Source organism: Poecilia mexicana, unplaced genomic scaffold (assembly GCF_051168715.1).
Source record: "Poecilia mexicana isolate PSO_F unplaced genomic scaffold, ASM5116871v1 scaffold_5, whole genome shotgun sequence".
NCBI lineage: Eukaryota > Metazoa > Chordata > Actinopteri > Cyprinodontiformes > Poeciliidae > Poecilia > Poecilia mexicana.
Genome location: NW_028263374.1, coordinates 12,946,161 through 12,967,275, shown reverse-complemented (window position 1 = coordinate 12,967,275; position 21,115 = coordinate 12,946,161). Strand labels below are relative to the sequence as shown.

The following is a 21,115-nucleotide window of genomic DNA, read 5'->3' as shown; positions in this document are numbered from 1 at the left end:
AATGTAAACAGCATCCAAAAAAAATCAAAAACCTCATTTATAAACACTAATAACTTCTCACAAATTTGTCATGTTTTTCTTGGAAAAAAGAAAAAAAAATCACATTGCTTTTGGTTGCATGGAAATAAAAACTAGCTTTATTTACTTTCAAAAACTAAGCGCAAAACTTTTTCTGTTTAGAGCCTAACATGCATTTTAAAAGAAAGCTTTTAATCATATCCTACAGCCCCTGTAACATCTATGTAAAGCCTGGAAAGTGTTTAATCATCATTGACATGCTAACAGAAATAAATAACCAGCCAATAATTGCCCCATTGACCTCCTTCACTTTTTTAACAGGATGTAAACAAAGACACTCGCACTCGCCGGTTGTCTGTACAATTTTAAAAATTTTATTTATGACAATATCTCGTTATTTAGTTTGTAAAGTACTCCAGCAAAAATGAAACATTGGTCTCTTTTTCAAAAGAACGTCAGAGCTTCCATGCATGGCGTACGATATAAAAGCTATGAGTCGTTTCTGATTGAAAAGTAACAAAAATGACTAATCCAAAAGAAACGTCTTGGAAACGCACGTATGATTCTGCGAAAGTGTTCTTTAGGTAAAATGATTGTACTTCTCTGGATTTCGAGACAAATACAGACACTAAAACAGCGCAAAAATAACACTGGACAGGTAAGCAAAGCACAACTCGTCGTCACATTGGAGACCTGTGTCAACTCATCCGAGAGTTAAGATATGGCTGACGCGTTTCTGACAGAAGCAGCATTTCGGGGACAGAGGCCGAGCGTAAGGACCAGACCGGCAGCGTTAGCAGCAGCAGGGCACAGAGGAGAGAGTAAAGAGAGAACTGCTGAGGACAGGATGAACATAATGCACTTCAGACGCCACAGAGCTGCGAACGTACAGACTTTGATTCGCGAAAGGCAAACGGACAACGTTTATTCACAGAGCCAGACGGGCGTTTTCTGGTCTTTACAAAGAAAGACACGGGGAAATGAAAAGACAAGCAAAAAGCTCCAACCCTTCCTGTTCACCCAGAGGAAGACCTTTGTAACATAGAGCTAAATAGTGCAGATATGACACCTAACTGTACATCAGACTTCTCGTATCTGCAAATCAACCATCTGTAGCATCTGTAATCTCCCTGGACGGACAGCATGCAACATCATCGTCCTGCAGTCGCACACAAAAGAGAAGCTCCACTTTCTTTACAGCTTACGGTAAAAAAGCCTGCAGTACCTTAAAGAGTGTGTGCGGCTCTGTGCAAGGAAGACAACACAATCATTGTATGAACATTGTTCTCTGAAGGGAAGAAAAAAAAAGAAACAAAATGAATGAGGAAAATACTGTAGCTGACGTCTGGTTCGGACATTTTACATGTGCTATACACGAACTTTCTGACGCCGTCCTGCAGGACGACGTTACGTAACGGTTCAGAGAAACGTCCAATTCTCACCCTTTCCTCGCTCAAAGTCGACACAAACAACAAGCAGTTGGCACTGTTTGAAATGAAACATCATGTTTTCTCATCTATACAATTCATACAAAAATAAAAAAATTAAAATTGCCCCAATGGTAGCATCTTTTCTTCCGATTTTCCTCTTTCCATTTCACGGTTTTTCTGTTTTGTTTTGTTTTTTTCCTTACTCACAGAGGTAGTGGCTATTTAGGTAAAGGGTGAGGGACAGAGTGTAAATTAAAAATCTCTCATAGAAAATGCTATTTTGTTGTCTTACTTTTGACCAGAGGAATCTCCAAAGAACAAAATATAATACTGCAATCACATACAAAAGTAGTCCTTCATTTTGTACATTTTATACAGTGTTCACACTTAAGCGATTTTCTCTCACACTTCTTATTGATTTTTTTTTTTTTGTAGTTTAGTTTTTTTCTTTTCTTTAAAAGGCAAGAAGAATGGTGTGTTTTGGAGTAGTTATGATGAAGGTGACGGACAGTCTATGCCAGGGGGTCCACCAGGGGCTCCTCGTCTCCACGCGACAGCAGCTCCTTCTTCTCGTCTGTGCTGGCCAGGGAGTTGCGGCTGTTGTGAGCGCCCATGTACAGGGTGGCGTACACAGGGTTGGTGAAGTTGGTGGGCTGAGAAGAAATGAGAGGAAAAAAAATCCCAGTTAGCAAATACAGTCGCCATCTACTGCCCTGCAGGATTATCCATACACTTTGAAATATTTCCCATTTCATTGTGTTTCAGCCCCAAACCTCAATTAATTTTTTCCCCATGTTCCACAGGGAGCTCCGTACTTTCCTTCCATCTCATCTGATTGAGCTTGACCTTTTTTTATTGTTTTTTTTTTTTGAGGAAGCAATGGACAAAAAAGTCCATCTGTAAATGTCCAAAGCTGGAGGAGAAATACCCAAGACCTCCAGTGAAAGGACGCTCTATAAAGTCTTCAAAGTAGCTTCATGCCACACTTTAGAGATTTTTAGCAGCAAAAAAAATCTTAACATGCTTTCATTTTTTTACACTTCATACGTGACTCTTTGTGTTGGTGTGTCACAAAATCCCCATAAAATAAAATGATATTTATGGCTGAAATGTAACCGTTTAAGCAAATTCAAAGGCTATGAACACTTTGGAAAGACAACGTATTTAGGACCGAATGTTTTAATCTACCTTGTCTGGGTCCAGAGTGAAATCTGCATCCAGGAGCTCCCCGGCATCATCGTCCGGCTCGCCCTCGTAGATCTTGTACGCGGGGTTTCCGATCTCGACGTTCATGGCCCCGTTGGTCATCCTTTGGTGCTGGAAGCCCTTCGCCCTAAACATCAAATTCACAGTCAGACTTTAGGTTTCCTGACGTGACTTCATTTGAGCCTGATCACTGCAAGCAGGGAAATGTCCACCACAACAAAGGCACAAACACAAATCAGCAGCACTGATGTAGCGAAGGCCCAGACCTGGATATTAAGCTCTGTATTTTACCGCAAATTCATCTTAAGTTAGTCTGTCTTCACAGAATCTCCTACCTCTTATTATGAAAACACAATGCCACAATACAAACCACACCACAGTACAATACAGCACAACAATGGACAAGAACATCAAAGCTCTAGATCCACGATACAGGCAGATCTATTTCATGTTTTCTTTTTTCAATAGATCTGCTCTGAGGAAGCTGATCCTGTCGGCTCAGAAACTCCAGTAAAAAAATGGCACAAACATCGACCACAGCACCCAACACTGCGCAGCGACCAAAACGTATGATTAGGGAGAGGAGAGAGAATCAGAGTGCAGAACGGAGAAATGCAAAGTACGGAGGAACGCCTGGCAACCATTACCGCGAGCGCTTGGAGCCGGTTTTTCCGGGCCGGCTAGACCTGAGGAGCAAAAGAGATTAGAGAGAGAGGAGAGTAAAAGTGAAATCAACTAAAAAAAAAATCTAAACAAAAAAGGACAGAAAGGGAGAAAGAGAGTACAAAAGTATAGAGAGGTTGGGTTGTCAGGGTGTTACGGACCCTCTCATTCTTTTCCTGTACCACAACAAGGCCCCTGCGGCGAGGAGAACCAGCAGCAGCAGGATCAACACCGTGACCACGATGGAGGCTGTGCCTGCAAACACACACACAGATATGTAAAAAAAAAAAAAACACAGCCAATCTGATCATGATTTCAACTTTCATGCTGATTTCAAGCAGCAACTTACGTCCACCTGACCCGGTGCTTTCTGTGGTGTTGGCCACAGACTCACAGCGATGCCCTGACCAGCCAGCAGAGCATCTGCACAAGAGCAAAGGTTTTCATTATCCCACTGCGACGGCACAGGGAAGACAACCAAACCAACACACTGTCCTCCTTTTACCTGCACTCTGGAAGGAGGCTGATGGGATTTATAGAGCACTGGCCGTTCGCACAGTACTCATTGGGGTCACACGTGTAACAGCTGGGCTGGTTTCTGCCATTCGAGCAGCTACGGCCGACAGAAAAGAACCAGAGGAGAGGTTAATGCTACCCACGATACGAGGAGCACTGCGGCCGCTTTTGTTGGTGTTACAAAAAAAAATCACAGATTAAAACAAATATATGTACTGGGTGCAGAAAGAAAATCTGTATTTGTAAATATATATTTTTTTAATCAAATCATGTAAAATTGAACTTCTGGTTGTTCTGGTGAACCTGGTTATCATTATCTTGGTGAAAGACCCAATGAAATTATTTTAGAGGTTCAATGTTTCTGATGGCATGTAGCATGTAGATGCGGACACGTCTGAGCAAGTAACTATTCTGCTGAAGGCGTTTCCCATGATCATGATCACATTCCTGATCGTGATGCTCTTTAGCTAAACAATGCTGAGCAACTTTACAATTCTCTTCACCCCACATATCTAATGGCTATTTTACTGTGCCATTATGTTACTAAAATAAAAGACACATTTATTGAAGGGAGGTTTATTTTCTTTTTTCACCGAGAGCGACACTGAACACGAAAGGTGCGATGTGTGACTGCGTCTTACCGACAAGTGAAATCCCCCGTAGTGACGAAGCCATCCTTGGGGATGCACTCGCCGTCCCGACAGTAGTGACACTTGTCGATCTCGCAGGCGGCGCCGATGTACTGCGGCCGACAGCGGCACGACTTGGCGCCGCTCTCACTCTGCAGGCAGGTACCGCCGTTCAGGCAGTGGCCTTCACAGCTTCCTGCTCAAACACAGGGACACATGTGACACTTAATGAACGCGCTGAAGAAATGCACGGCACAAATGGCACCAAAAATAAGATCCAACGATGCTTTTATTAGATTTTGTACTGTTTTCATGCTAATTATCTTGATAATGAATAATAACTGAAGGTATTGGTTTCTGCCTCAACAGTAAACAATGGGAACACTCACTATATTGGCACTGGTTGCCCAGGAAGTCAGCAGGGCAGCGACAGGTGGGCTGATTCCCGGCATTGACGGTGCAGTTGCCTCCATTCTTGCAGTAATTCTTGCATGTGTGCTGGTTGCAGGTGGGTCCTGTGAATCCTGTTGGGCACCTGCAGGTAGGCGAGCCTGTGGGAGGACAGGCGTGTTAGACGACGAGCAAAAAAGGATCTCGAGAAGCCCCGTCTTAAACCCGCACGTTACCTGTGACGTACGAGGGCGTGCATGTGCCTCCGTTCCTGCAGTAGTCCTTGCACTGGTCAATCTCGCATCGGTCGCCTCTGTAGTTCGGCTGGCAGCGACACTTTGGCTGCTTGTGGGCGTTCAGGATGCAGCTCCCGCCGTTCATGCACTGGATGTTGCAGGGACCGCTGGGGGGAGCTGCGGACGACAAAAGCTCAAGAGTCATGCGGGAGCGCTCACAGCGTCTTCTCCTCATGTTCCGCTCGCCGCCCACGTACAGAGAGGAGACAGCGTGGGAGTGGGCAGCTCCACGCAGGTGCCGTTGTCCAAGGTGCGCCCGTTGGGACACGTGCAGACCGGACCGCTGGGGCTGAGCAGACAGAGCCACTCACACTTCTTCCTGTCACAGGGATTGTTCACTGGATGGAGGAGAAGGAGAGAGGGAGTGTTGAAATGCCGTCGACACAGAGATTACAATTCCTCTGAGAACCACTAGAGGGAGTCATTGTGACCGTGAGGTTGAGCGAGGATGTCTGTTGGTGTTTCCAACAGTTTCAGAAACTAGAATAAAATCTGATTTATGAAAAATATTATATATAAATAATATAATAATTTAATGTAAAATCACTGCATGGTGATGGATGCAGAAATTGAAAAACAACAATTTAAACGGCTCACTAAAAACACTTGAAATGCTGTATTAGGACAACTGGAAGACAGTAATAAATGTCCAAGGCTCTCAGAGACAGAGAGACACCAATGTGACCTCAAAGGTGTTTTGATTATTGTTTTCATAAAATCAAGTACTCTTGATATTTTTGTAGCTGAAAACCAAAAGTGTGTGGAGTGTCATCCCATTGCAGGTTTCAGTAAAATGATTCAGTGTGTTGTCCTGCTGTCTTTTTCAAACTAACATGTTTTATTTTGGGAGGCCAACACTGCCACCAACACCAAGTTATTTGTCCCAAACTGTGAAGAAGACTTTTTCATGCATTAGATGAGCAAATCTGGTCAACAGTTTTTTTCTTTTCTTTCTTTAAACGCGAGAACCATTTTAGGAAAAGTCATAATCGAGACGTTGGTGGTTCTAGTGTTCAGTAGAAACGAGTTTTTGCTGACTTTAAGCTCGTCGTTCTGTTTGTTCCATTTCCTGCCTTCGCTCACCATCGGGCTGCTTGTATCTGTGGTGCAGCACCAGGTCCGTGGCGTGGTTCACGCCGTTCGCCAGGTTCTCCACGGGTCCTCTCCCGAACTTGTTCACTCTGAACACAGAGTTGTTCATGTAGGTGACGCCGTAGATGTGGTCCTCAAAGACGTCGATGCTGAACGGATGTCGGAGCTCTGCAGGAAGAAACAAAGACGCAGCAGAGACAGGAGCTCAGTGTTGGACTAATAAAACGTGTGCAAGGGGTCAAACTCAAGGCCCGAGGGCCAAATGTGGCCCACCTTAGCTTTTCATGTGGCCCTCTAGACTACAGAGGGACACATGAATAGACCCTTCAAGGTAAAAGTTGCATGTTTCAAGATTATTTCATCAATCAAATCAAACCGGTTTTAATCCGTTTGCTGCTAAATTACAATCAGTCCCTCCAGTTTTTTGTGATTTCATGCAAAATCAACACATTTCATACTTTTAGTATGCAAATTTTATGTAAAAATTGTCAAAAACACTGGGTTTAAGTGATGCCAACACCCCCCTGCAGGTGGCAGTATTTTTTGTTTCTACTACAGTGCTGTCTCAGCCTTACTTGGTGCCAGGTTACATATACAGTCTGTGATCGATGCGGAGAGTTACCGTCATATGAAAGCCTAGATATTGCAAAATTCCTTGAAAATATCTCTAAAGTACTGATTTTCATTGCAAAAGAAAAAAAAGTCGCGAAACAAAATCCTGGAGGGATTGATCAGTGTGAAAAGATGCTGAATGCAGACAGCTTTTATTAATATCTGATCAGTTTCCTCGTGGGTTTTAATCAACACATTCAGCCACAAACCAACCCACGAAGAGCATTCACGATCTTGACGCAGCGTCTCTGACTGCCACTCAACTGTTTTGTGCGTTTATAGCCACCACCACGTCGCTGCCGTCCAGCCTCACGCTGCAGATCAGGGAAAGTTTGGCGTCGGCCCAGTACAGACGCTCGTTGAAGTAGTCAACCGCCAAACCTGGGAAAACAGCATCAGGAAGGTTTAACGGCGACCTGGTTATGTTCACCAGACGATCGGGGAGAACTGCGTGTCGGTGTTTCACCAGTTGGCCACTGGATGTTTTCTTCAACCAGCGTCTCTCTCATGGTTCCGTCCATAGCCGCCGTTTCTATCTTGGGATGGTTGCCCCAGTCGGCCCAGTACATTTTCCTAAAGAGGAAGATGTAAAACATTCATCTATCACAGTAATCTTCCTCCAGATCACTGTTTCAAAATGTCTGCCACTGACCCTCTCTGGGGGTCAACCACAATAGCATGAGGCTCGTCGATCATCCCAGAGATCAGGGTCTTGTGGTGCCGTCCGCCGCTCATCTGCGCCACCTCGATGACGTCTCTGCCGGAGTCGGTCCAGTACAGGTTCCCCGCCACCCAGTCCACAGCAATGCCTCGGGGCATCTTCAGCCCTGGAATCTAAGCAGAACCAGCATGGATACACACATTTCATATTAGCTCGTCCGATTCTCTGGCAGGACCGCGAGCGAGAACGGAACCGCCAGCACCTCGAAGTTGATGACCCGGGAATCGGTCTGGCGTCTGTTCCGGTTGCTGTTTTGAGAGGAGGATGAGGACGGCAGGTCGAAGTAAGAAATGCGCCCTATGTGCCAGTTGGTCCAGTAAAGGCGATTGGTCTTCACGTGCAGGTCCATGGCGTCGATGCGCACGTTGGCGTCGCCCTGGAAGGTCAGCTCGTAGCGCCAGTTTGGCACAGAGGCGTCCAGGCTGCGGATCTCATTGTCGTCCCCGAGATAAAGCACATGTCCCTGAGCTGGACGGGGACGAAAGATAGAAAACGGGCTTTAGAGAGCTGCGAGGAAAAGCCTGTTAAAGGGTTAGTAGGAGAGTAAGACTGTAATGAAATCTTGGATACGTCACTTTCCCAACTTGAGAAAGAAAAGAAGAATTAAAGCTGCGTATGTGACTACAGCTCACTCAGCACCGCCCTCTGGCGATCAGCAGGGATAAAACAGAGCCAACATTTTTATGACATTCTGATTTATTGAAACGCACTTGTCATGTCTTACCATCAGCCTTGCAGGTGTTATTTATTTTGCTGAAATACTTGTGGCAGCTGCACTTGTGGGAGCCTTTGGTGTTGTTGCAGATGTGGGAACAAACTCCAAACTGCTTGCACTCGTTCTTATCTGTGAAACACCCGAAGGCCGTTCACGCCTGCGTTAGCCAGAACCCAAAGAGTCGAGAGGGAAACACCGAAGCGATTCCCGGACAGCCTTACCCTGGCACCTGTTCTGCCCGCTGGACTGGAAGCCGGGTTTGCAGGAGCAGAAGGAGACGGTGCCGTTGACCACACAGTGCGCTTCGTCTCCGTCTCCGCACATGGTCACGTTGCTGTGGCATTCGTTCAGCGTCGTGTCTGCTGCGGATCAAACGGGCCGCATACAGTCAAGCGCTGATGATGTCTAACAGCGGCCATCAGACGAGTGAGGCTGCAGCGCACCTTTCTTTTCACAGCTCATTTCGTCGGAGCCGTAATCCTCGCAGTCGTTGAAGTGGTTGCAGAGCAGATCGGTGCTGATGCAGCGACCGTCGGAGCACTGGAACTGGTTCTTCTGGCATACTGGCTTCGGCGGATGTGTTGCTAGAAAAATAAATAAATAAATAATGGGCCCAAATAAGTTTTCTCCAGCTCACGGGAATAAAAACCAAAATCAAAATAATTGATGAAGCTTCTGGCTTAAATGATCCCTTATTTATTTTGGTTTTATTTCAAGGTTCGAATTGCTCTGATGATCTTTGAAAGTGGTTCCTGATCAGCAGATTGTCAGATTTTCTTTAGCTTTGTTTTTTGCTCCCGAGCTGCTTTATTGACCCATTTGGTACTGTGTACTTACACTTGGACATGAGAGCATACTCTGTAAGGTGTGTGCAAAATGTGGATAATAGAAGGGACAAGGCCTAAAATACTATCTACAGCAGATCAGCGGTATATTCCATTTTTATTTCTTTTTCTTTCAGCCAAGAGGTATTTGGAAATCATCTACTTGGTATTAAAAGCACATATTCTGTCTTCTTTTTCATAGATTCAGCTAAATTAATGAGGTTAAATTGTGTCTTTGTGTTGGATTTCTAGCAAGTTGTCTGTTATGGTTTAGCCTTCTTATTCCTGAATGATGGCCGATATTGAAAGGAAACACTGATCAAGGCACATCTTAAAGACAGACTGCTCTGCTGGAAGCAAAACGATTTAAATTAGGCACGAATCAAAACTCTTGCTCTCTGAGTGCATCAAACCCAAAGTTGACGGTTTTTTTATTATTGATGCAGCAGAAAAAAAACAAACAGAATAAACTCACGGCAGTTGAGCTCGTCACTGTTGTCCCCACAGTTGTTCACGCCGTCGCAGCGCTTCGACACCGGCACACACACCCGGTCGTTGTGGCAACGGAACTGCCTCGTGGGTGGGCACAGGAATTTAACTGGTGGACCGACAGAGAGGAGGATCAGGAGAAGGAAAACAAAAAACATAAACCAATCCCCGCAGACAGGAGGAGGACAAAGAGGCCGAAAGGTGAAACGCGGCAAATCTCACCGCACTCCGCTGGGTTCTCATCAGAGTTGTCTCCGCAGTCGTCCTCGCCGTCACACACCCAGTTAAGAGGCTTACACAGCGTGTTGTTGCACTGGAATTCATCGTGGAAGCAGTGTTTGTCCACTGAGATGCCGCAGCGAGAGAGACAGGACATGCATACAGTATTCAGACCACTGGCGTTACAAACCAACACTCTGTCGTACTTTAATGGGATTTTAATTCAAGGCCCACAAAAAGCAGCACATCAAAAATGTTCGCTAATCTCCTCCAACAAACCTCTGAGGCCTTTACAGGAGAGCAGAATTTATACTGAGTTTATTTACAAAATAGGTAACTTCTCAAGGGAATTAGTTGCAATGGATATTTTTGGGAGTGTCAAAGTGAAGGGGGGTAAAAAAAATAAAATACTTGCAACATCATTTGAAAAAATCAGATTTTTTCCCCCCCTCATTATCTTCACAAGTATGCACAGTTTTAAGAGGAGATGAGTTAAGATGCATTCCGAATAAACCAGAAGAAGGTTTGTGGTCGCTATGTGACGGATCGGGGGAACGCGTGGACACGCCTTGGTCTCCTTCAGGAGGAAACCAGCGACGCGCTCACCAGGACTGTCGCAGTTCTCCTCATCGCTGCCTTCTACGCAGTCGACATCGGAATCGCAGCGCCAGCGGATGGGAATGCAGTGGCCGCTTTGGCACTGGAACTGATCTCTGTCGCACCACACTTCACAGCCGTCCTGAAGCACAACCAGAGTGTTGCCGTTTTTAGTTCTCCTCTATTGTGACAGATTTTAAAACGTTGAAAGAAGGAAAAATAAAAATCGAGCGATACCTCGTCTGACCCGTCGGCGCAGTCGTGGTCCCCGTCACACTTCCAGCGGCCAGCAATGCAGCGGCCATTTGTGCAGGCAAACTCGCTCTCTGAACACTTTCGAGGCACTGAGGGCGGAGAGAAAAGAGGCTTTGAAGAGTATGAAAGGATAATTAGGAGAGCATAAAGAGCAGAGGGAGTCAGTCAGGAAAAGGCTTAAGGAGAGGATAACTAGAGATGTTCAGAACAGAACAGGAGCAAGGACTTGTTACGTAAATGAAGGCATTTTAATTGCATTATAGGGATGGTGTCAGTGGGCGAAGAAAGGAGAAGAAGGATTGCAGAAGAGATCACAAAAGCTGGAGGAGAAAAAAAAAAAAAAAAAAGCAAGACCGGGAGTTTGAAGGTTGCGGTTGATCTGAAACAGCGACAGCACCTACCTCTGGCTCACAGCGACAGGCCAGTGTGAAATGCAAAACAGACATGAGATGATGTGAGATGTGCACAGAGCCGACCAACTGACCAGAGATCAGTTGAGGAGCTACAGCAGACAGAAAGTGAGGAGCGACACATTTCTTACTGCCTCCGTTTCCCTTCCGACAGCAAAAGCTCATGCGGAGTTACAAACCAGCTGGTTTTCGTTCGCACAGTGAGCTGTGCCTCTTCACAGGGTAATAAACAGAGCCTACCGCACTTCTCCTCGTCCGAGTTGTCCCCGCAGTCGTTGTCGTAGTCGCACTGCCAGCGGCCGGGCACGCAGCGGTTGTTCTTGCAGCGGAACTGGTAAGGTTCGCACGTTCTCTCGTCTGCGGACAAACAGGAAGGGTCAGGCTCCGCAGAGCGACGTCAAACACACTTCCTGCCTCCGGGGGTGGGGGGGGCAGGTGGAGGCAGAGAGCCGTTCCTCACCGCACTCGTCCTTGGGCTCGTCGGAGGCGTCGCTGCAGTCCGCCTCGGCGTCGCACTTCCAGAGCGCCGGGATGCAGCGGCCCGAGTCCTTGCAGCGGAACTCGTCCACGCCGCACGTCATCTGAGCTGCGGTGCGGAGGAGGACGCGAGCACTTCAACAGACGCGCTTCGAGAAGCAGGCATGTTACCACGGTTTTATTTCAAAGGCTCATCTTACTGCAGTTGGCGGGCTCGTCGGATCCGTCCACGCAGTCGTTGTCCCGGTCGCAGACCCAGACCCTCGGGATGCAGCGCTTACTCATGGCACACTGGAACTGGTTGGGAGCACATGTGACCTCCGCTGCAACAGGAAGGCACACGTTTGAGTTATTGTAGCAATGCTACATTAGAACAAACTGTTATGTGGTATGTTTAAAAAAACAACAAGGTTTTTTACAAGGTTGGAGAACTCAGAGAATCTTTGATGGCTTCTCTTTCCACCATGTTTTTGAACCGAACATTTCCAAAGTTTGAGTCAGGACTCCAATGAGTGACCTGAATCAATATGTGAGGCCAAGCGATTCTTCAAAAACATTGGTGGTATAGCGTATTCATGCCACATCCTTGAAGCTGATCCAGCGTCTGCTGTTATAATACGACCATTTAATTGACATGGTAGTAAATTTATTAGTTAGTCTCTTCTTAGGTCAGGTGCTGAAAAGTTTAGGCACCGCTGTTTTCTTTTCTGCTTCCCTTCACAGGTTTCCTTGAAGATTTAACTCTGGAAACTGAAATAGTGACTGAAAAATATAGATTTCTTCTGCTGCTTTGTTTGTATCGTCATGTTGCTGAAAGAACCAGTGATGACCCCTTTTCGTTTTACCGTCAAAGGCCACCAGATTTAAATTTAAAATGTCCTGATATTTCACTAAGTTCATATCCCCTAACAAGGTCCTTGAATAGTTTAGAGAAACAGGCCCACAGCATCACAGATCTGCATCTAATCGTTATTTGGAAGACTCTGACATGTTGTGGGATAATGCTGCAGCAGCAACAGAAACAGTGAAAGCTGTAAAAACTCCTGACCGCCGTCAAGAAGCGCCGAAACTAACAAACGTCAGAGACGACTTACGGCAGTCCTTTTCATCCTCCCCGTCGCCGCAGTTGTCCTGGCCGTTGCAGCGGAAGATTCCTGGGATGCAGCGGTTGGGGTGGGTGCACTTGAACTGACTCGGCAGGCACACGTGAATGTCTGAGAAAGCGAAGTCCATGAAGAACGAGTGGTGTACGGGAAAAAGCGTAAATAAGCTATGATGCATGTGTGAGCGTTTCTACCGCAGTTGGCTTCGTCAGAGCTGTCCTGACAGTCGTTGTCTCCGTCACAGATGTAGGCAGGGTTGATGCAGATGCCGGTGCCGCACTGGAACTGACCCGGCTTGCACTTAAACTCAGCTGTAGGGGAGGCCAGGCACAGCACGTTGTTACAACACAGCATTCCTAAAACGCCAACAAGGAAGCCAGCAGAAATCGACCAGAGTCTGGCTAATCGCTTACGGCAGTCTGCGGGCTCATCTGAGCGATCCCCACAGTCGTCCTCTGTGTCGCACTTCCACCAAAATGGGATGCACTTGTCATTTTTGCAGACAAACTAAAAGAGCAGATGAGAAACATTATTTTTTTAATATTTTCATTAAAGGGGAAAACAAGCCATTCAGTGACACCTCTGCACAAGCTCACCTGGCTCGCCGTGCAGTTGGACAGGCAGCGTTTGCCGTCTGCGGCCAGGTAAAAGTTGGTGGGGCACGCACACTTGTAGCCCCCGCCAGGCGAGAGCAAACACAGGTTACTGCAGCCGCCGTTGTTTATCTGACACGGATGGCCGGCCACTGGCGAGGACAGAAGGGAACGTAAACAGCGAGCGTGAAATCTCTGACAGAGACGTCAGAGCGGGGCAGCGGCGCGTACCGTCAGGCTGGCGGTACGGGTGGAACACGTGGATGTCCATCGGTCTGTGCAGGGTGCTGATCAGCATCGTCTTGTTGGTCCCCTGTGTCTTATGAGCTCTGTTGATAGATTTAGTTTCCCAGTCTGTCCAGTAGATGTACTCCTCAAACAGAGTCATGGCAAAGATATGAGGAATATCCTGAGAGAGAACTGCAGGAGCGCGCGCACACACACACACGCGTACACACACACACACACACACACACACGCAAACACACAGGACAAGTGAAGCGGAGTCAAAAAAACAATAAAAAATTAAGTTAAATGTGTTTTTCATTATCTGTGCGTTACCGGTGTGTCTGCTGGTTCCATCCATGCTGGCGAACGCGATGTAGTCCTCTCGAGCGTCCGCCCAGTAGATGCGGTCGTTGATGAAGTCCAGGGCTAAGCCGTTAGGCCAGGTGATTTTATCCTTAATGATGACACTCCGGTTGGTGCCGTCCATCCCGATCCTCCCAATGTGAGGGTTGTCGCCCCAGTCAGACCAGTACAAGTACCTGTCAGGGAGTAATATTACTGTTATTGTTCATGCTAAAGTGTCCATGCCATTAAAACGTATCGCATTTTGTCGAAAACACTTTAATGTGTTTTATTGGGATTTTAAAGGAGAACAAAAAAAGTAGTGAGGATAATGATATATTTAATGTTTCATGCAACAATTCAGTTTTGAATTGCCAGTTCTAACATAATGCATTCTTTAATCTGAATCATTTTGTTGTGGTTTTTAGGCTCACTGTCCTACTGGAAGGTGAATCTCCTCTAACTGTTTATTTATTTCAGTGTTTTCCACCATTTATATGTGCAGCTCTGGAAAAAATTAAAAGACCATTTAAAATGATCAGTTTCTCTAATTTTACTTTTCATAGGTTTATATTTGAGTAAAATTAACGTTGTTCTTTTATTCTATGAACTACTGACTACATGTCTCTGAACTTCCAAGCAACAATTTATTATTTATTTGCAGAAAATGAGAAATGGTCAAAACAGAAAAAAAGATGCAGCGCTTTCAGACCTCAAATAACGCAAAGAAAACAAGTTCAGATTCATTTAGAAACAACAAAACCAATGTTTTAACTCAGGAAGAGTTCAGAGATCAATATTTGGTGGAGCACTGTTTAGATATGAGAAAATTGTTTTTAACATTTTGCCTGGCGAAACAAAGGTTTCACCATCTAACTTTTGCACTGCAGGCCCACGAATCCACTTTAAATAACATCGACATCACAGTGGAGATGCAGGACTCGGCTGGTTCCTGGTCGCTCTCACCCGTAGCGAACGTCCACGGCGATGGCGCGCGGCTCCCTCAGGCCGCTATTGACCAGAACCGTCCGGTACGCTCCGTTCAGCTTTGACACCTCGATAGTGTCCCGTCCCTTATCACACCAGTACAGGTTTCCTCCGACCCAGTCCACCGCCAGACCGTCAGGATTGTTGAGCAGCGTGCGGTGAAGAACCTGGCGGAAGAGCAAGAAGCTGTCTCTATGTGACATGGATGGGTCTAATTATGTCTTACATCCTCATCCTCAGGCGTGAGGATGAGGATGTTAAGCAGGCCGGCAGCTTTAATTATCCTCTTATCGTTCAAAGGCAGGACGCTGCAACACCGACCTGAACGTTGCTGCCGTTGATGTGCATCCGTCGGATCATGCTGCCCTGCGTGTTGACATCTGTCCAATAAATCATCTGCTGCCGATAGTCGAAGTCCAGAGCCACGGCGTTGTTTAATCCCTGACAGCAGCAGAGAAGCCGGATTAGTTTTATGACACGATAAAAACGTCTCCAGCGTAATCATGGAAATGACGCATGGGGCTCACCTGTTTGAGCAGGGTGTAGTTGGAGCCGTCCAAGTTGAGCTTCCTCAGGTAATAGCGGTTGGCAAAGATGAGGAACGGCTCCTCGTCTGCGAGGTTGAGAGCACGCATGAGGGGATTTGTGTGAAACACGTGACTGCCATTCAACTGTCGCTTTCTTACCAGAAACAGATTTGCATATCGTTGGGTTCTCCGGACTGAGCTGGAAGCCCTCCACACACAGACAGTGGTAGCTGCCGTGGGTGTTGATGCAGCGCTGGGTGCAGGGGTAAGAGGTCACGCATTCGTCTATGTCCACGCACGTCTTCCTGTCGTCTTTGAGACGGAAGCCTGGGTGGCAGCGGCACTGTGAGCGAGAAAAGGAAGCAGCTGGTAAAGAAACAGCAAACATGCATACAAAAGTTTCCTGTCAAACATTTAGAAGAGTAAATACAATTTATAAACATACTATGAATTTAGAGCAGCTATTGAAAGAAAGAAAGAAAGGAAGGAAGGAAGGAAGGAAGGAAGGAAGGAAGGAAGGAAGGAAGGAAGGAAGGAAGGAAGGAAGGAAGGAAGGAAGGAAGGAAGGAAGGAAGGAAGGAAGGAAGGAAGGAAGGAAGGAAGGAAGGAAGGAAGGAAGGAAGGAAGGAAGGAAGGAAGGAAAACAGAAGAACAAATGTCTTCAAGAAAGGAAGGACGGGACAACAAAAGGACAAAAGGACGGATATGAAGAGAGGAAGGACAAAATAAAGTAAAGAAGGAAGCAAGAGAAGAAGAAACTTTTAGAATTTTTAATCGGGCAGATGGAGAACACAGGACATCACACGCGGCTGTCCGAACTCTTTCAAGCACACTGTGAATATAAATCCAGCTCCAGGCTTTCCGCTCGGCACACGTTTCGTTTCCTGCTCACCTTGAAGCCTTTCTTCAGGTCCTCACAGAGCTGCGAGCAGCCGCTCAGCTTACTGTTCAGACACTCGTTGATGAAGCAGTTCAGCTCATCAGAGCCATCGCCGCAGTCGTCCTTATGGTCACAGAGCAGAGCCTCAGCGATGCACTTTCCATTACTGCAGGCGTACGCGGTGTCGTTGCATTTCTTTTCTGTTCAGTCGAACAAAGAAATTAAATGAGAAACAAGCGGAGAGAAAAGTTCACTTGAGCTGATGACATTTCAAAGATCGCTTCAGACGTTATTTCTAGTCTGTTGAGAAATCTTTCCAGCTGCCAGATATGATCAGACTTTTTCCTTTCAAATAAGCATTTTTTTTATTCAGTGTTCAATGAAACATTTATTGTGGTTGTTTGCAGATTATCTATTGCTTTCTCTGTTTTAATGTTGTTTCTATTTTGTATTCAAATCATTTCCTGCCTTTTTTTCCCAGCTTTTCTGGTTTAATTAACCTTCCTAACCCAGGAAAATCTGATTTTATGAATAATAATTTTTACTACATTGTCCTGCCCAATACTGACAGCAACTGTCATAAATAAAGTTATGCATAAATCTGAATAAACTACAATAATAATAAAAAAACCCTGATATTCCAGTTCTTGTTTTATGCATTAATCTCAAGTCTAATGTTACAAAAAAGGCATTAAACTCTTGAAGTAAATTTTCATTTCCTAAAGGAAAAACTCTAAGAAATGCAACAAATACAGTTCTGGAAAAAAAATGAAGAAATTAAGAGCCCACTGCACTGAATATTGATTTCTGATCTCTTCCTGAGTTAAAACATCCGTATTGTTGTTTCTGAATGATTGTTTTCTTTGCATTGTTTGAAGTCTGAAAGTGCTGAATCTTGTTTATTATTTTGGCAATTTCTTATTTTCTGCAAATAAATAGTTAATTGTTGCTAGGAATTTCTGAGACAAGATGTCAGCAGTTCATAGAATAAAAGAACGTTTGTTTTACTCAAACTTATACCTATAAAGAGTAAAATCAGAGAAACTGATCATTTTGCAGTGGTCTCTTATTTTTTTTCCAGAGCTGTGCGGTGTGTCTGCATCTGACCTGGACTTGAGCAGTGAGGGTTTTTCGGCGCTTCGTCTGAATGGTCGTGGCAGTCAAACTCTCCATCGCACTCCCAGGACTTGTGGAGCAGACAGCTCCCGTTGGCGCAGCGGAAACTGTCGGGACCGCACGGCGGGTAGTCTGCGGTGACAAACAGCGAGCGTGCTCAAATAAAAGTGGCAGGAGAAGGAGGAAGCGTTAGAACGACTGGCCCATTAGGTGCAAGGCGGCCGCTTACGGCACTCGGGGGACTCGTCGGAGCCGTCTCTGCAGTCTTTGTCGTGGTCGCACACGAAGTGCTTGGGGATGCACTCTCGGCTCTGGCACATGAACTCGTCCCCGCTGCATGTGTCGTTGAAGACTGAGACGGAGATCGTTTGGTGAGAAAACAAGTGATTTGTTTCTTCCTCAAACAGAGCAGAGGGGTTCAGCTCACCACATCCTGCTGTGACGCTCTCGTCGACGCCATCCGGGCAGTCTTTGTCGCCGTCGCATTTCCAGCGTTGAGGAATGCACACATTTGACCCAGGACATCGAAATGTCCCCGGACTGCAGCTTTTATTCTCTATAAAAAAAAATGTTACAGCTCAGCCACATGTTTTTTTTTTTTTAGAGTACCATAAAAAAAAAACATAAAGCCACACCCAGGTGAGCTGTCCTCGTTTTTATATACAGCGCAGGTGTAATTCTACCCCTGGAACGTGTCTTTTTTCACATTTTCTCATGGTGCAGTCACAAGCCTCAAAGTTTACTAAGTGATCTTTAACTGACAGCACAACAAGTGGTGCAAAACTGTGAAATGGGAAATGCCATTCAAAAAATCTGAAAAGTGTGGTGGGTATTTATAATCAACCCACCTTAATAAACATTTTTAAAGTCGATTCTTACATTCTTTGCAGGTATATAAGATTATTGGAGGCTGAACACAAATACATGCCACTATTTTCAGACTTTTATGTGTAAATCACTTCAATCGAGTATGAATATTGCATTATACAACTATGTATATATTTTTTTGATGCGGCAAAATATATTTACTGCAGTGAACGTCCTCGTCGCTGCCGTCGCCACAGTCGTCAGCCCCGTCACACACCCAGCGGCTGAAAATGCAGCGGTGGTTCTTGCACTCAAACTGCGACGGCGAGCAGACCTTGTCTACATAAAACAAAGATAGGGGCAATGAAAGAGGCATCGCTCCTCCGGGGAAAATAAAAATCCAGCGGGATTTCAGCTCGTCTCAGGTCGTACCACAGTTAATTTCGTCGGCACCGTTCTCGCAGTCATTTTCACCGTCGCACGTCCAGCTCATGGGGATGCAGCGGTTGCTCGGGCACGCAAAGAAGGGCAGCGGACACTTCGTCCTGCCGGCCCCTGACAGAGCAAAGTTGGCAATAAGCACTTTAGTATGAGAGGAAAAGGCTTTTTCCACATGAAATCACCTCCTGTCTTATAATTAAGTTCAAACTGTTCTCTTTTTATTTTCCTGTTCCTACTGGCGTAATCTAAGATGAATACTCGACGCATCAGTCGATGAGGATTCAAAGCACCTGGGCAGTTCCTTTCATCTGAGAAGTCTCCGCAGTCGTTGGCGCCGTCGCATTGCCATGAGGGGGCGTAGCAGAGCGTGGTGAACTCACACTTCTGAAACATCACACTCTTCACTCCCAGATGGAAGTATGAGGAACAGTCTGTGGGAGCTTCGCGAAGAAAAACAAGCATAAAACTGAAGCCTCCGAGCGACATGCTGAGTTTAGCATGAAATTATTTACTGTTCCGTCCAAGAGAATGGATCAACTTACGACAGTTCATCTCGTCGCTCGCGTCCTCGCAGTCCACCTTCTGGTTACACTTGCTGGAGTTGGAGATGCAGCTTCCGTCTCTGCACTGGAACTGATCGGCGGAGCACAACGTGGCTGGAGAAAGCGTTCAGGTAGATTAGCATTCTGAGCTGGAAAACTCAGCCGTTTTTAGCCTTTCCCAGTTATTTAGTACTTTAGTTTTAAACCCTTTCGCAATCTTTTGTAGTAATTTTAATCCACTGCGCTCTCCCCGCTTTCTCAAAGTAAGACTCACTATTGCAGAAGACTTCATCCGAATTGTCTCCACAGTCATCCTGCCCGTTGCACCAGGAGCTGTGCCCCACACAGCGGCCATTTGTGCACCGCCTGTAGCCTTTCTTGCACACGCGATTGGCTGAGAATCAGAGAGAAGTGGGGTCAAATTACTAATCTCAGATGGAAAAATATGTGATTGTACACAGGAAAGATTGTCCTCACCACAGTAGGACTGTTTCTCATCAGACTTGTCCTTGCAGTGAGCCATGCCATCACAAGTCAGAGTGTAGTTCACGCAGTCTCCGTTTCCGCACTCAAACTCATCAACGCCTGTACACGTGGAGTTGACGCCTGAGGCACAAACACAGGAGGGCAAACATGAAAGTTTTCAATTTACACCTAATTAAAAACCAAAATTACCTCCAAAATATCAGTTTTTTTTTTTTTTTTTGTCAAAACTTGTATTTTTCAAATTATTAAGTGCAGGCTATTCTCTCAGATGTGTGATCAGAGAGCATAAGCAATAGATAGATTGGGGAAAACATCCTCATAAAACAGAATCTAGTAAAGAGCATTAATGCTTGATTATGGATCCACACATGTTAACCCAGACTGTTTTTAATTAATCCGGCTCTCGTCGTACCGGTGCAGGTGTTGTCCTCCAAAAGCTTTCGTTCGCCACGGCAGCCGCAGGTGACTCTTCCTTCAGAGCTCAGCAGACACAGGTCCTGACATCCTCCGTTGTGGACTCGGCACAGAGAGAACTCACCTGTGCAAACATGAGGATTGTGAGAAGTAAACAAAGCTGCACATGGTACCTAGAAATTAGACCTCGCAACTACGCCAAGACCATTTATCATATAGCAATCACACCGGATCCCAAGTGGAGAAGTCCAGAATTTTCTCATTCTTGAATATCAAGCCCTCAGATCCAGATATCTATATTATTTAAAGGCTTGCACGTTTATCTTCAAGCAACTGTGTTGTCTTAAAAGTGGTCAAACAGAGTGTAATTTGCAAAGAGAATCTGAATTCATGCACATGAAAAGGAACAAAAACCTAGATTAGCTTTTTCTGCACATTCAAGTCAGGTTATTTGTGCAGAGAGCTGCAATAATGACAATCCCTCTGCACATCATGCTGAGCCCTAACTTACAGCTGTTTGTGTCGTTGGCCACGGCAACAATGCCCATGGGCTGCTGGGGGATGTCGGCGCGCAACACCTTCATTTCACCCCCGGTGTATTTGTCGGCCCGAAGCACAGCCCTCCTGACCCAGTCCGTCCAGAAGATGTAGTCTCCGTAAACAGCCAGGCCAAACGGATGGACCGGCTCGTTCTTCAGCACCACCTGAGGTGGAAATAACAGCTTATGACATCAGTTGATCAGGAAATCACAACCACACATATTCTATCGCTACTATTGGCACCGCCACACAAAAGGTCGGATGCGTGATGACGTACGTATCTCCGACTGCCGTCGTACTCGCAGCGCTCAATCTTGTCAAGGGTGGCGTCAGAGAAATAAAGCTTCTCAGCTCGGTGGTCGATGGCCAGCCCGTTGGGGGTCCTGATATCTGTGCCGATGATCACCAGGACGTTGGAACCAGCCAGCGTAGCGCGCATGATGCTGGGAGACTGCTCATTCCAGTTGGTCCAAAACATCAGGCTGCAATGCAGAGATACCGCAACACATACATGGTCAGCGTTATGAACAAACGTGTGAAAGCCAAGAAC

General features: G+C 45.9%; 1 protein-coding gene across 7 annotated transcripts in view; it reads right to left on the bottom strand.

The window, feature by feature from the left end:
• Window positions 1–369: 369 nt before the first annotated feature.
• LOC106925267 (low-density lipoprotein receptor-related protein 1-like) overlaps window positions 370–21,115 on the bottom strand; it is a 107,631-nt gene continuing 86,885 nt past the window's right edge. For 2 of the 7 annotated variants that reach the window (XM_014999475.2, XM_014999479.2), the window contains 48 exons: window positions 20,843–21,047; window positions 20,537–20,729; window positions 20,024–20,149; window positions 19,603–19,731; window positions 19,400–19,519; window positions 19,126–19,239; window positions 18,874–19,023; window positions 18,575–18,697; window positions 18,365–18,481; window positions 17,763–17,891; window positions 17,565–17,687; window positions 17,327–17,467; window positions 16,232–16,419; window positions 15,499–15,682; window positions 15,340–15,425; window positions 15,134–15,253; window positions 14,792–14,979; window positions 13,817–14,022; window positions 13,487–13,675; window positions 13,259–13,407; window positions 13,076–13,169; window positions 12,857–12,973; window positions 12,654–12,773; window positions 11,760–11,882; window positions 11,543–11,668; window positions 11,323–11,439; window positions 10,655–10,761; window positions 10,427–10,559; window positions 9,824–9,946; window positions 9,588–9,710; window positions 8,732–8,872; window positions 8,510–8,650; window positions 8,298–8,417; window positions 7,776–8,041; window positions 7,505–7,686; window positions 7,319–7,425; window positions 7,117–7,233; window positions 6,232–6,408; window positions 5,346–5,486; window positions 5,089–5,265; window positions 4,852–5,013; window positions 4,475–4,658; window positions 3,823–3,930; window positions 3,667–3,740; window positions 3,479–3,572; window positions 3,302–3,340; window positions 2,637–2,781; window positions 370–2,101 (listed from right to left, as the gene is read on the bottom strand). In XM_014999475.2, coding sequence (XP_014854961.2) covers window positions 1,961–2,101; window positions 2,637–2,781; window positions 3,302–3,340; window positions 3,479–3,572; window positions 3,667–3,740; window positions 3,823–3,930; window positions 4,475–4,658; window positions 4,852–5,013; window positions 5,089–5,265; window positions 5,346–5,486; window positions 6,232–6,408; window positions 7,117–7,233; window positions 7,319–7,425; window positions 7,505–7,686; window positions 7,776–8,041; window positions 8,298–8,417; window positions 8,510–8,650; window positions 8,732–8,872; window positions 9,588–9,710; window positions 9,824–9,946; window positions 10,427–10,559; window positions 10,655–10,761; window positions 11,323–11,439; window positions 11,543–11,668; window positions 11,760–11,882; window positions 12,654–12,773; window positions 12,857–12,973; window positions 13,076–13,169; window positions 13,259–13,407; window positions 13,487–13,675; window positions 13,817–14,022; window positions 14,792–14,979; window positions 15,134–15,253; window positions 15,340–15,425; window positions 15,499–15,682; window positions 16,232–16,419; window positions 17,327–17,467; window positions 17,565–17,687; window positions 17,763–17,891; window positions 18,365–18,481; window positions 18,575–18,697; window positions 18,874–19,023; window positions 19,126–19,239; window positions 19,400–19,519; window positions 19,603–19,731; window positions 20,024–20,149; window positions 20,537–20,729; window positions 20,843–21,047 — 6,679 coding nt within the window. In that variant the 3' untranslated portion in view covers window positions 370–1,960. The remainder of the gene's footprint in view (window positions 2,102–2,636; window positions 2,782–3,301; window positions 3,341–3,478; window positions 3,573–3,666; window positions 3,741–3,822; window positions 3,931–4,474; window positions 4,659–4,851; window positions 5,014–5,088; window positions 5,266–5,345; window positions 5,487–6,231; window positions 6,409–7,116; window positions 7,234–7,318; window positions 7,426–7,504; window positions 7,687–7,775; window positions 8,042–8,297; window positions 8,418–8,509; window positions 8,651–8,731; window positions 8,873–9,587; window positions 9,711–9,823; window positions 9,947–10,426; window positions 10,560–10,654; window positions 10,762–11,322; window positions 11,440–11,542; window positions 11,669–11,759; window positions 11,883–12,653; window positions 12,774–12,856; window positions 12,974–13,075; window positions 13,170–13,258; window positions 13,408–13,486; window positions 13,676–13,816; window positions 14,023–14,791; window positions 14,980–15,133; window positions 15,254–15,339; window positions 15,426–15,498; window positions 15,683–16,231; window positions 16,420–17,326; window positions 17,468–17,564; window positions 17,688–17,762; window positions 17,892–18,364; window positions 18,482–18,574; window positions 18,698–18,873; window positions 19,024–19,125; window positions 19,240–19,399; window positions 19,520–19,602; window positions 19,732–20,023; window positions 20,150–20,536; window positions 20,730–20,842; window positions 21,048–21,115) is intronic. The other 5 variants (XM_014999476.2, XM_014999480.2, XM_014999477.2 and 2 more) reach the window with 3 other exon arrangements.